Source organism: Lucilia sericata, unplaced genomic scaffold, assembly GCF_015586225.1.
Source record: "Lucilia sericata isolate MDLA Ls3-8-SP2 unplaced genomic scaffold, ASM1558622v1 Contig000200F_arrow, whole genome shotgun sequence".
Lineage (NCBI taxonomy): Eukaryota > Metazoa > Arthropoda > Insecta > Diptera > Calliphoridae > Lucilia > Lucilia sericata.
In genome coordinates, this window is record NW_023994228.1 from 19,380 (window position 1) to 34,384 (window position 15,005).

Below are 15,005 nucleotides of genomic sequence, written 5' to 3' on the forward strand. Positions count from 1 at the left end.
TTCTCTATTGATCACTATTGGCTGTTTTGGTGCACGCGGAATATTTTAAAATTTTTTTGTATAAAAACTTTTTCCTCATTTTCGTTAGATTTGTGAATTTGTCAAAGTTTGTTACGTCACACATCCGATAGAAAGCACCCCGCAAAAAAATCAATACAGGGATCGGTTCCTTAATCGATTCCCTATCGATCACTATTGTCCATTTTGTTGCACAATTTATTTTTTTCAATTTATTCCAACATTTAAAAAATTTTATAAATACAGCATTGGCTTTTGTTATGGTTTGTTTTCTTTTGTTTACATTTTCTATGTAGTTTTAACACGTGCATGCAGAAAAAGTACATTTTTTGCAACTCTGAAAAAAAGATTGACAAAATTGAAAAAAGTTTGTTAAAAAGTTTGTATTTTTAATAGGTATGATTTAGCCCAAGGCGAATTCATATAAGGTGGTGTTATTCAATCAGCTGATAATTTTTTTCTTAATTCGTCTGGTTTACGTAGCTGTCAAAGTTTGTTATTGTTTACATTTTTATATTTAAAAATGTCCGTTAAACGGAGAGAGACTTCGTTAATATTTTGAATTATTTATGTAAAAAATCTAAAAATACCAAGCATCTCGTAAACAAATATCATTTTATTTAAATAATGGCATAATTGGTATGTATACAAATATGTTATTTAAGAAAAATATTTTTTTTTCTGTTAAATATTAACATATTACACAATATTGTTTTATATTTTACATTAAAATTGTGTAGATAACGTGATTAACTAAAAAAAACTCTTCCGGAACACTTAATATTAAGGAAGGCTGACTTCTACGTTATGGCTTAATTTTGAAATCTATTAAATGTTAACAAATTAAACAATATTGTTTTATATACACTATGTAGATAAAGAGATTAACTAAAAAAGGTCTGTTCCGGAACGCTTTATATAACAAAACCCATATGAGGTATTTACCCGTCCGGCGGCTGCTACATTATGGCCAAATATTGAAAATTACTCCGCCGGAGTAGAGTTATACATTCGCAACAAATATTCATTCATTCGTAATATAATATTTTTTTATGAATATGTACTTTTTTATGTTTATTTTTCACAAAAAATTAAGTTTTACTTAACTTCAGGCACTCACTTAAATTTTGCAAATTAATCTGCCGGAATAGAATTTTTCGTTTGAAACAAACATTATTCAATTCAGAATATATTTTCATCACAAATTTTAATATCTTTATTTTTTAATAAAATATAAACATTTTACAAAAATTGTTCATCAAATGAATTCGCTGTACTTATGGTTTTTGACATCTACGTAAACCAAATGCAAAAACATAATATATGTAAAATGTTGTTGTTGCAGAACTGCCACCACCTTATCTGAATTCGCCTTGATTTAGCCCATATAGTAGGGATATAGGCGAAACCAAGGCGAATAGACTATAAGGTGAAGTCATTTCATTTTGCGGCGAATTCATGAAATTTGTTATATATGTAGTTTGACAGCGTCGGGTTTGAGAGAGAATTTTTTTTATATTGAGTTTGACAACTTCGGGCTAAATTTCCATGGACAAAAAAACAATCAGCTGTTGAAGTGACTTCACCTTATTAGTTTCGCCATGGGCGAAACTGAAGGGGTTGTCAAACAAAATTTGTTATTCTCTTCACACAGACGAGTTCTGAGAGAATAAAACACACTTGAGAGAATTAAACGCACTCATAAAACTTCAAATTTTTTTCGCGAAATTGCGAGGATATTAGCACTTAATAGTTTTTCTTATCAATTAAACTTAATATTTATTATTTTTTGCGACACTTTAATTGTATTTAAAACCCCGAAAATAATTTATATTTTACAAACGAAAAAAATTTTATTTTAATTAAAACTGAAAAAAGAAAAGTTGTAAATTTTCGTATTGAAAATGAAAAAAGTATTTCACATACTTTTTTTCTTTTTCCATTAGTGAAGAAGAAAATAACAAAAAAACGTGTTTATAATATGTTTTAAGATGAAATATCTTCTGAAAAAAAAATTAATTAACTATTATTTTCATTCACTAGTATATTAAATCCCAGTAATAACATACAAAAAATAACGTATCAGAAATATATTTATTATTTAGTACCTTTTGAACAACTGTGCTTATTTTTGTGCTTCTACTAATACATTCTCACCAGTTAGGTTTTTGACAGGGGACTTAAGTCTTTGACAATCACTTTCGCCTATATGATACTATATAAGTAGATCTACTTTTTACTTTTGTAAGCGTCGTATGCGGCGCACGAATATGTCAGCTGATTTTGACAATTTATATTCTGTTTTTAATGTGTATTTATCAATTTTAATAACTAAAACGAGTTAAATCGTGAAAATATAAACAAAAAACGCGAAGTTCTTTGTAAATAAAGCAAACATTTGACGCTTAAGAAGCGTAGCATGTAACTTGATGCATAGGATGCAAAGAATGTATGAAAAGCACGAAATGCTTTGACGCGAAGACGCGTAGTGTGGACTTCCAGCTTAAATAAATTTTTTTTATGAAGTCGTATTTCTTTTCGATGACATTTTTCGTGTCTTACATACAATGAGAACAATATGATTCTTAGAGCTATATTTGTCTTACTCTATTAACAATAATAGGATATTACACAACAATGCAGATAAATGAAATAGAATATGTATTTTCTACAAAATGTATATAAAATACAATTTACAGACATTCGCTAACAGAGCGAATGTCTGTAAATAACAAACTTAAGCTCTTCACCGCAATACATCGTCAAATACTTTCTTATACCAACTAATGCTCTCATAATTTTCAGTGTGTATCAACGTCTATTGTGACTTAAACAGCCCTGGCGTATAAGCATATGACACATGCTTGGCCATTTACAATTTAAAGTAAAAAAAAACCTATAACGCGTTGCCGCCTACAACGCGTATTGTGTACTTCCACCTTAACAAATATCAACTCAGCCGAAATAAACGACGTTACAATAAGACGCCGACACTTTCGGCGGCGGCGTGGCTCGTTAAAAATAAACGGCTGCTTGGCTAGCCGCCGGTCGCTCCGATACTGCTTCCTACTCTGATTTGTATTTCTCTGTGCTGGTAATTTAGATTTTTTTTTTTCGTAAAATATAATAACTTATTTAATAAAAAAAAATATTTTTAATTAAAAAATACATTTTGATTGACGTGTAACAATTGTGTTTTTACAGTGCGCAAGGATTTTTTAAGAAAAATTATTGGTGCCATTGGGAATCATGGCTCTTAACACTTTGAATGAATTCTTCAAGCGGTCTGCCATGACTGGGTTTCATCTACTGAAACCTCAGGCCATGGCTGCTTGTGGTGCTAAAGTCGGAAGGTAAGTAATCATACATGTGTGCTTGGAAGCAATTCAAAAAATTCACTAACAATAATTCGCCGGTATTTAATTCCTTGCAATATAATTTGATGTAGGTCTTACATAATAAGTCGTTTGAAAAAAGCAAAATCACTTTTCTGCTATTATTGGATATTATGTAAATGAAATACTAGAAATTATTACATTAGTTTTTTTGTAATTAAAGTGTAATTAAATCTGGTGATTTTGCAAAAATTCTTATTTTGTGTATGAAAAGTGTTTTTGTTGTTGTGTATAAAATTATGTTATATTTTCTATCAAAACAATTTTACGAACTATGGCGGGAGTTGCAATATTACAATATTTTATAACGTACATAGGAATGTACATACAGTGCCGGCAAAAAATAGAAACAAATTTTTCCGTGGAAAACCTGTTTTCTGACAAACTATATGGTAGAATTTATGATCAATATCTCAAATGAAAGCTATTTATGTATACGTTCTTCCGTTACTCAGGTATTATGGTTTTTTGTGCTCGGGAAGTTTTTATTTTGATTTAACTGAAATATGCGTTGGAAAAAATAATAGAAACAAGTTATTGTAATGCATTGGGTATGTAACAAAATATTAAAAAAATATTTGTTTTTCATTTCTGTTGAAAAATTTTAAATAGAAATGTATTTCTCAAAATTAAATAGACTTTTTGTTTAGATTTTTCACATTTAAGTTGGTTTTGGCAGCAATTTTTTGAATATATGGAACCTGACAGCAGAATCGTGGGTCTCACTTTTAAAATATCTTAAATAACATGATTAAAAAAGAAGTTAGAGTGCTATATTCGGCTGAGCCGAATCTTAAATACCCTCCACCAGCTACTTTTATATTAATACTTTTTTAATTGATCAAATATTTGTAGAAATAAGTTTTCTCATGTCTTAAATAGAAAACAAGTGAGAAAGTATAGTCGGGCGAGACCGACCATATGATACCCTACACCAGTTATGAATATTAAATGTGATTTATTTTTCATAATAAAGCATTTATCTTCTATTGCCTTGTTCCGATACATTTAATCAATTTATGGATGAAAAACTAATTTTCTGAAAGAGGCTTTATAGGGGGGCTAGGAGCAAATATAGACCAAGCCCGATAAAATTTTGTAAATATATTTATATTTACATAATATTTTATTGAGCTTATTATAAGTTAATTTTGGACATTCAAATAATTTTCTGAAGGTGACTTTGTAGAGGTCCGATCTCTATGAAATTTGGCAAGGTCATCAAGGCTTGTATAAAACTTAGTTGTGCCGCTTTTTATCAATATCCAGGTATATTAAACATAATTATGAGATCAGAAGCCCTTTTCGAGGGGTTCTGTTGTATGAGGGCTAGGTGAAATAATGGACCTATTTTAACCATTTTCAAAGAGTGTGTGCCAAATTTCATCCCATTTTCTTGAAAATTGCGACCTGTACCTTGCGCACAAGGTTTACATGGACAGCCAGCCAGACGGACGGACGGACATAGCTTAATCGACTCAGAAAACTGATCTAAGCCGATTGGTATACTTTAAGGTGGAGGACGAATATTTTTGTATTTTACAAACATCAGCACAAACCCAATATACCCTCCCCACTAAAGTGGTGTAGAGTATAAACAGCTTAAATCTGTTACAATTCCAAAATTTATTGAATATTACATTTTCTTTTATATTTTTATAGCACCCTAAAATATGCTCTAATTATATTTAATAATGTACATGTATGCATGTGTGTGAAAGATTTAAGGATTTTCAAAATACATATATATAATTTTGTTCCTCACAAATTGATAATGCAACTAGTTAAATGCGGTTAAAGTGCTTTTAGGGGCATGACCTAGTATGGGATATATGACCAATTATAGACCGATCGTAAAAAAAATCTTTAAGCTAAAACGGAAACTATTTCAAATGTTTTGGTTTTTATATTTATTTTTAATTTTTACCTAATAAAATATATCGTTTCTATAATGGTATTACTCCCAAATTCTAAACCCTCTGTTGCGTTATGATTTGTCATTAATTTTCGATGCTAATTGGACTTTTTGTATTAAATTTCACTTATTATAGCCTTTAATACCATTTTTACCCATTCTAAAGTGTTAGAATTGTTAAGTAGTGCTAAATTGGCCAAAAATTGCCCTGAAAATCGGTAAGTTTTCAATACCCATTAATGGTTCTAAAACTTTTTCGACTCTAAATAATTTCAAAAAACTGTTTTATAGGTGATTTTAGTATTTTTACCAATTTATTTTATTTTATATTCATGTTTTTTAAGATATTTTGAAATTACGACCCTCGATACTCAATAAAATGCTGATAAAACCAACTTTAATGTGAAAAATTAATGCAAAAAGTCTATTTAATTTTCAAAAATAAATTTCTATTTAAATTTTTTCAAAAGAAGAACAACTATTTTTTAAAAAATTTTGTTACATACCCAAGGCATTATATAAAATGGGTCTATTATTTTTTCCAACGCTTATTTCAGTTAAATTTGAATAAAAATTTTACGAGCTCAAACAACTATAATAACTGAACAACAGAAGAAAGTACACATAAATAGCTTTCATTTAAGATATTGATCATCAAACTCTACCATATAGTTTGGCAGAAAATAGATTTTCCACTGAAAATGTTTCTTGTTTCTATTTTTTTTTGCCAGCGCTATATACATTAGGGATATACATATGTATGTAACTATTTACATATATTTTTTGCAAATATGCAGGTTGGCATAGCAAAGCCGAATAAAACGTTAAAAATTATTAAAAAACAAGATAGAGTGCTATATTCGGCTATGCCGCATCTTAAATACCATCCACCAGCAAGCTACTTTTTGTTAAAACCCATTTAACTATCTAATTTTTAGATAACTTCACAAAATTTTTGTTTCCGTAGTGAGGGTACTAACATTTATGCATATGTGGAACTTAGGTCCAGAAAAATTTATATTAATAGGCCAGCTCGAAAACATTTTAATATAACGATTTATCTATACACAGAACATACTCATGTCGAATTTTATCTGGATACTAGCCTACCCAGTGTGCTTTGCTACACTAAAAACAATATTCCCATATACAATTTTTTCTAGTTGTTATATATTCCCATATATACGACTTTTATATTTAATTTATATGGACGGAGCCACGACCAGTATTTCTAGTCGACTTATTCTTAAACCAAATGTTTATATTGATGCTAAAGCTATTTGTAAAACAGTTCTCCTACCTGTTGTAGTTCACATAGGTGTCAAGTTGTTTTTGCAAAATTTGATGATTCTATCTATAATAGTTTCCCAGATATACGAAATTTAGTATTTTATTCATATGGAGTTGTTCTTGCAAAATTCGAGGATTCTATCTCTAATAGAATTTTTGTACTTAATTCATATGAGGACTCTAACTTATACATATATTATCTCAGAAATACTAATTCAATAATTTCTGTATATAGGAAGTGCCATATATATGTCTATGTCAAAATTGTCCATACAAAATTTGAGGACTCTAGCTGTAGCAGTTTCTAAAATAGACTACTTTTAATATTTACTTTGTTTGTGGGCGTGGCACTTTGCCTACTTGAAATATCAAAATAAAAAGTAGCCTATAGTTCCTTCCAGGCATACACAAAGACACTGTTCAAGAAAATCGGTCCAGCAGTTTTGGAGTCTATAGACTACAAACAAATAAACAAACAAACCTACAAATAAACACACATTCATTTTTATATATATAGATAATCATTTAATAATGAATTATGTGGTATTAAGTGATTTTCAGAAGTAAAATTCCGTATATCGATTTATATGTACAAAATACACTTTGTTTCGGCGTCAATCCGATATGTTTCAGTGTAAAAGCACAAAGAGAATAAAACACAAAGGATTATTAGTTTTATAAAAGGAGAAGATTTGTCTTCCTTTATTTATATACTAGCTATACCCAGGGTGCTTTGCTACCCTAAAACCCACTTAACGATTTTGAAGATTCTAACCACAATAGTTTTCCAGATTTATAATATGTTACATATGAGAGATGTGAAGCAAATTATTGCAAGTTCGCCAGTTTCTATCTATCTATGAAACATTTTAATAATATAAGAGTTTCCAAGGTAAACGAAATTTTGTATTTAATTCATATATGTTGTGCCAAGCCACCCATTGAAAGTCCGCCCGTTATGCTCTAAATGTTCACATGAATGTCAAAGTTCTTCATGTAAAATTTAAAGATATACGATCGAAGAATTTTTCTATTTGATTCATGTGGGGGCTTCAAGCTCCCCAGATGAAAGTCCGTGCTTTTTCCTCCAAAATGTTCAGATGAATATTAAAGTAATTTGTGGAAACTTTTAAGAATCAAGTTCTATTAGTTTCCCAGATAAACGAAATTTTTTATTTAATTCATATGGGAGGTGCCAAGTACCCCATTGAAAGTCCGCCCGTTATACTCTAAATGATCAGATGAATGTCAAGATTCTTCAAGTAAAATTTAAAGATTCTAGTTCTAATAATTTCTCAGATATACGAATTTTTCTATTTAATTCATCTGGGGGCTTTAAGCCCCCCAGATGAAAGTCCGCTTTTTTTTTCCTCCAAAATGTTCAGATGAATATTTAAGTTCTTCGTGCAAATTTTGAAGAATTTAGTCTCATTAGTTTCCCAGATAAACGAATTTTTGCATTTAATTAATATGGGAGGTGCCGCTCCCCTCATGGGTAGTCCGCCAATTTATTACCCAAAATGTTTAAATGGATGTTAAAGTTATTCGTGCAAATTTGAAGATTCTAACTGTAATAGTTTCCAAGATAAACGAATTTTTGTATTTAATTTATATGGGAGGTGCCACGCCCCCTAATGCTACTCGCCCACCTAGAATTTCAAAATAAAAAGTAGCCTATTACCTATTCCAGACATACAGGACATACGCTTAGTAGTCTATAACGTTCAAATATACAAATATACAAACATACAAACATATAACATATATATATATATATATATATATATATATATATATATATATATATATATATATATATATATATATATATATATATATATATATATATATATATATATATATATATATATATATATATATATATATATATATATATATATATATATTACCTTAAGCATGTATGCACAACAAGAAGCGCTCTTTAAGGCTTCTAAATGACGAGTGTTAAACAATTACTTATTTCTAAGTATGGAGGCTAACAAAGTTTAAATACAGTTAGCGGTTTACTCGTTGAATTAATAATAGTTTTCCATCAAAGATGTAAACCAATTAGAGACTCTGGTTGAGCCATTAAGAGACTCTGGTTGAACCACTAAGGACTCTTGCTGAATTAAAAATAATTTAGGAAAAGGTTAGTAAAGTAAATTGATATATAGTGATCATTTAGGAATTCGAAACAACAAGTCTGCCATACAAAGCGATCAATAGTAAAATTACTTAAAAATTCTTCTTTCCATCTTTTACGATTCTATTAATACAGTGTTAGGGATAGACGTATGTCTCGAATTATCTATATTTAAATATTACCTCGTAAAAGGTTACAATAAGTGTTTGCACATAGTGCCTTGTCGTAGACGAAATGAAAAATAATGATTTACAAACATTTTAATTTGTAGCGGTTCTATTACAGATTGATAAACTAACTAGTTTCTACATCATTTGGGTTCATCACTATTCTATGTTGGAATGTAGCTATTTTTAGTTGGCCTATATCTTTCCTTCGTAGGAGATGAATTAATACTCTTTATAAGACCGGTTAATATCGAACCAAATACGGTTTTTTGAGCCAATAATGATCCTAATACGTTTTGTCTAATTCCTGGTAAAATAAGCTGGGGGTATACATCAGCTCCTAATAATAATTCCACAGGTCTGCTCCCGAAGGGATTCGAATCTGCCAAATGAAGATTTGGCAATTTGTCCGCATTAACCGAAACCGAAGGCAGATTTCCCGAAATGTTTGGCAAAACAGATGCCGAAGTGTTTAATAAAAATGATGAATCAGTACTAGAACCTATTATCAAATTACAAGTCTTCGTCGAAATGGCCGAAAATTCCTCATTTACGCCTGAAAATTTCGCTGTTTTGGAAATGGTTGGCAGCTTTAAACTTTTCATCAACTTTTCAGAAATAATAGTACATTCTGAAGCAGGGTCAATTAAAGCTCTAACTTGATATCTACAACCATTGTGTATCAAGTCGACAGTATGAGTATGGAATACATGTCGTTCAGTAATGGTGCCTGTCGTGGTAGGTCTTCCAGCTGTTGTACATGACAAAGTAGGTCGTTGGTCATTAGGAGTTGGATTAGTGGGTCGTATAACCACACTAGAATTGTCATCTAATGAATTTGTCAAAGTACCCGAAGGAATAGAATAGTTTTGACTGGTTTGAAATACTTGTCGTTCAACTATAGCGCCTGACGTAGTCGGTCTTTCTACTAATGCAGTTGACAAGTTAGTAGGTCGTTGGTCATTAGGAACAGGATTGTATGGTCGTAAAACCAAAGAAGAGTTGTCATCAAATGACGCAGGAAGTGCATTTCTAGAGTTTTGCGAAACTGAAGAATCCCGATGTAGTGAAGTATGGTGTCGCTTATTACAAATAGAACAACGATGTTCGCTAGTGCAATCCTGAACATCATGTGATCTAGCAAGACAATTTATGCAGCAATGAAACTTTTTAACCGTTCTAAATCTCTCAGGAATAGACATTCTATCAAACTGACGGCAAAAACGAAGTAAATGACCCGGTTTTTTACATAAAACACAAGCATTCGTAGGACTTGTATTCAAAACATGTGTCTTTTCCTTGCGTTCAATGCCTTCCTTATCAGTATTTGAACTCTTAAGATCGCGTATGCAATCTAACGTTTGGATTCTTTCAGTCAAAAACATGTCCAAATCTTTCCATAAAGATAAGGCAGTTTTGTCCTTAACACTTTGTTCCCATAGTGTCACTGTCTGAGAGGGCAGTCTTTGTATGCAAATAAAAACGATAATTGGATCCCAATTTTTAGTGGGAATCTCATATATCGACATAGCAGTTAAAAATCCATTGATTCCGCGCTGTAACCTTTTCAAAGAGGAACTAGTCTCTTCTGTTATTGTCTCTAAACCAAACAAACACTTTAACTGATTATTAACTAGCATTCGAGGATTTTCGTACGTATTTTTCAAACTTTTCCACGCTATATCAAATCCAGCATTAGTCAAGGAACATTTAGATACAATTTCTCTCGCTTCGTTATCTGTTCTTTTCACTAAATAACATAATAAATTAATTTTTTGCAAAAAATAATGGACTAATTGGTTATATTAACATTTTAAATAATAACATGATGTCTTAGGTATCACTAGTGAGACAAAAATTAGTGCAATACTTAATAACCGATTTTTAATATTTCTAAAATACTACGTTTTTGAACAATATTTTTTTGGCTCATTTGAATAGGTCATCTTTAATTGACAAAAACAACAACAAATTGCATTTTTCATGAAACTTTTTTATTTTTATAAACATTTTTACAAGGTTTTAGAAAAGATTTACTAAAGAACATATCCGCCATTGATATAATTCCGAAAATTCGAGGTGATAAAGAGTTATAAATATTCTTAAGTAATGGCAAGGAAATTTCGGTCCAAGCCTTTTTAGTTCCTTCAATTTAGGCTTCTTTTGTGTCATACTGTCTACCTGATCTATATACATTACGAGAAAGAATATCCGAAACCTTTTCAATAATAAATAGATGAGAAGATTATGGAGGCCACTCCAAAATTTTTACATTCTGGCTTCGAATCCACCCTTTTACAGCCCTGGCGGTATGAATCGGGGCATTATTTTTTTTGAAATATCCACGGCAATGGTTCAAAGATATCCGAAAATGTGAAAAAAGCTGTTTCCAGTATGGCATTACAATTATTACAATTCTTACTAGATGAAAGAAATTTAAGCTCACATGTTTCATAATACGAAATTGCCCCCCACTACATCCCACATCCTCAACAGCTATGCAAACGACTCAGGTAGAACTCTTCCTTTCAAAAATCATAAAAATAATGATTATATCGATCTGGACCTTCTAAATTAAACATTTTTTCATCCGAAAAAACAAGATGTTGATATAGCTTTTTATAACCATGTGTTCACGTGCAAACTGAAGAGGATTTCTCTTTACGAGTGACAATTGGAGTGGCTTTAATTAATTTTTTTATATTTCTAAAGCCTTGGCCCTTCTTACAATTCGTTTTACTATAACAAGGCTTGCTGTAACACCCACTTTTTCTCTAATTTTTGCTACAGAATCACTTGACTTGGAGGCAAATTTTATGAAATCTCTTCTATCCACTTTTGTTTTGACTCTATATGCAGTTCCATTTATGTTTTCCTAATATTCACACAGTTTTCTTATAAAATTGCGAATAACATTCTGAATTTGCCCAATTTTTTTTGCAAATTCCTGTGATTTTGGACAGCTTCCAAAAACGCTTGAATTTTGCCATTTTATTCTTTAGTTAATGGCTTACCGCAACCTATTTGTTAAAAATATATTGTCTATATTCACAGACAATAGAATATGAATGGATTTTACTCACTGCCAGCAGTAAACTGATTTTATTCTGATTGAACCTAATCAAGTGAGCCAAAAAAATATAGCTAAAAAACGTAGTATGTTAGAAAAAAAATTATTAAAAATCCGCTATTAGGTATTGCGCTAATTTTTGTCTCACTAGTGATACCTAAGACATCATGTTATTATTTAAAATTTTAATATTACTAATTAGTCCATTATTTTTTGCAAAAAATTAATTTAAATGTAAACAAAACAGTGAACCTATTTAAGTGAGCGGGAGTGTATAAGGCAGTAAAAAGATCCCTAAATGTAGGCCATGATAGATAATCGCCGTTGAAGATGTCCGTATCACATGGCGGAAGAGGTAAATTATGACTAACATTATCAAAATTTGAATCATTGTTTGGATGAGGGGAAACTTTAGGCTTAGTCTTTGCTTCCAATTCATCAATCTTAATTTTTATCGACTTTGAACATCGCGTATAAACATTTAGGGTACTCTGAAATTTATTTTCAGCCACTTGAATATCTTCTGGCTCAGCGTCTTCAGAAGATTCAAGGTCATCTAAACACTTATCGAAAGTAATTTTCACCTTTTCCCAACACATCTTCAATTCACTTTCTGAAACTTGGAAGTAGTATACGTGATGTTCTTCCTCGCGAATATTATTAAAGTTTGCCTCAAATTTGTATTATAAATTTCTAAACTAACTATTTTAAGTCAAATCGACCGACCGTAGGGTAACTAACAATAAATTAGTAAAAGGAGGAAGAAGAAGAATTTTATCTTTCACAACACAATTGTATATATTTATTTATTTATTTATTTAAGTATTTGCCGAAAAAATGCAAATTTTAATTATCAATTATGGCTGTTGTCCAATGTAAACAAACGCAGCCTTGATTATAAAAGTACCGATCACTATCTGTCTACAGGTACTGTATAAAATATAATCGCGCAAGGATGTATTAAACAGCGATGTATATAGGACAATTATTCTTGATAATCTTATAAAAGAGTAATAAAATTCTTGTATCTACTAAATTTTCAAATGGAAACCCGATAAATCTTGACACATATTCAGATATGTGATCCCTCACCCGCAATCTGTAAACATACCTAACATTTAACCGTATTGTTAGGTATGTTTACAGATTGCGGGTGAGGGATCACATATCTGAATATTGGAAAGTATTGTTATGGAGTAGTATGTAAGCCATATTTGGCCCCAAGGGCTTGGTTTTTTTGAACTTGTAAATTAAATAAAAAAAATAGGGATTAAAATTAATTCACAATAAATTATTGGCATTAATTATTTCTAAGTATGGAGGCTAACAAAGTTTTAATACAGTTAGCGGTTTACTCGTTGAATTAATAATAGTTTTCCATCAAAGATGTAAACTAAAGTAGTAAGTCATTAGGATTTACACTTAGAGGAAAAATACCGCAAATAATCGATTTGTACTTAAACACACTTTTATGTCGAATTTTATCTCGATAACTTTGATTTTTGGAAGTGGACCTTATATGGGAGCTACTACCATCGACCGATCCGGAAAAAATTTGGTCGAATGATTTATAGGCATACAAAACATATTCAATAGGGTGGGTCGAAAATAGGCTATTCTCTCGGATCAACTTCTAATAGTGAAATTATATTGTATTTTAATGTCAAATGGAAGACTGTAAAATATATATTGCGATTATTTCTTCCTAGTTATTTCTGATCAAATTTCCGAAAATTTTTTATATTATTAAATTGTCTTTATTGAATCCTTTCTAAAAAAATAGTATTTACAATGTTTTGAGGATTTACTTAAACAGTATTACAGCTATTAAAACGAAATAATTAAATGAAGAAACTACTAATATCACAGAAATTAAGGAAAAGTAGTCTAAAAAACCTTGTACCACCATTAAGTGTTATAAGAAATTCTAAGAACAACCACTAATTGCTACTCTTTTCATACAAAAGAGTCTTAGGAGTCTTAGTTCTGCATTTTTCACTAAATGACAGAGTCAGATTCCTTACAAATGAGTTTAACATAACACATGAATAATCTGAAATTTTTTTGTATAAGTTGAAGCAGCTTTGTGAAACCAGACTCGGACATAATTGGCCGAATACACATATTGAAAATAAGTATTTTGTTTTTTAAATTTAATTTAGATCTTCTGTTGAGAAGGGGATAAAGGGCACGACCTCATTTAATGGCTTTTTGACTAGTATAATTTACGTGTTGTATCGTTCCCACGACAATTGGATCTTCGCTCCGGAACGACCCGAGTCACACTCTGCCAAAGATTGTCAACCCTGCGACAGCTGTATAAACCGAAAGCTTTTTCCCCAGGAAAGAACTATCGGCCACATTCGAACTGTTACAACAACAACAACAACGTGTTGTTTAAATGATAGTTTCTTGTCTAATATAATTCCCAGATATTTAATGCTATCTTTCAGGAGGATATGAACACCCCTAGAATATATGTTTTGTAGGAATACGTTTAATCGACCTATTATATGGGAATATAATAGCTTGAGTTTTGTTATCATTAATTTGTATTTTCCACTTATCAAAATATTTGTGGATACATTTTAAACTATCCTCCATTTTTCTGATTATAGCGTTAGACACGTTGCCGCAGCAAATGAATGCACTATATTAAGCGTTAAAAGCTAATTCATGATTCCTACGAACAGTAATATCGGAAGTATATATTGAGTAAAGAGTAGGCGATAATACTGAACCTTGAGGTAGACCCGACGGTCACTGGATACGAAGTTATCGATAGATACAACAAATGATCGATCTTCCAAATAACTCTTTATTAACTTTTGCAAGTACGTAGGGAAATTAAAGGAATTAAGTTTAAAAACTAGGATCATGCCATATAGAGTCGAATGTTTTTTCGATATCAAGAAATATGACCCCTGTACTATTCCGATCTCTTTTGTTATTTTCAATAAAATTAACGACCCTTTTCAATTGATGAATAGTGGAATGGTCCTTA

At 30.7% G+C, this 15,005-nt stretch overlaps 1 protein-coding gene across 1 annotated transcript in view; it reads left to right on the plus strand.

The window, feature by feature from the left end:
- Positions 1-2,954: 2,954 nt before the first annotated feature.
- LOC119601937 (NADH-ubiquinone oxidoreductase 49 kDa subunit) overlaps positions 2,955-15,005 on the plus strand; it is a 133,273-nt gene continuing 121,222 nt past the window's right edge. Inside the window, exons 1-2 of the mRNA XM_037953205.1 lie at positions 2,955-3,112; positions 3,223-3,371. Coding sequence (XP_037809133.1) covers positions 3,268-3,371 — 104 coding nt within the window. The 5' untranslated portion in view covers positions 2,955-3,112; positions 3,223-3,267. The remainder of the gene's footprint in view (positions 3,113-3,222; positions 3,372-15,005) is intronic.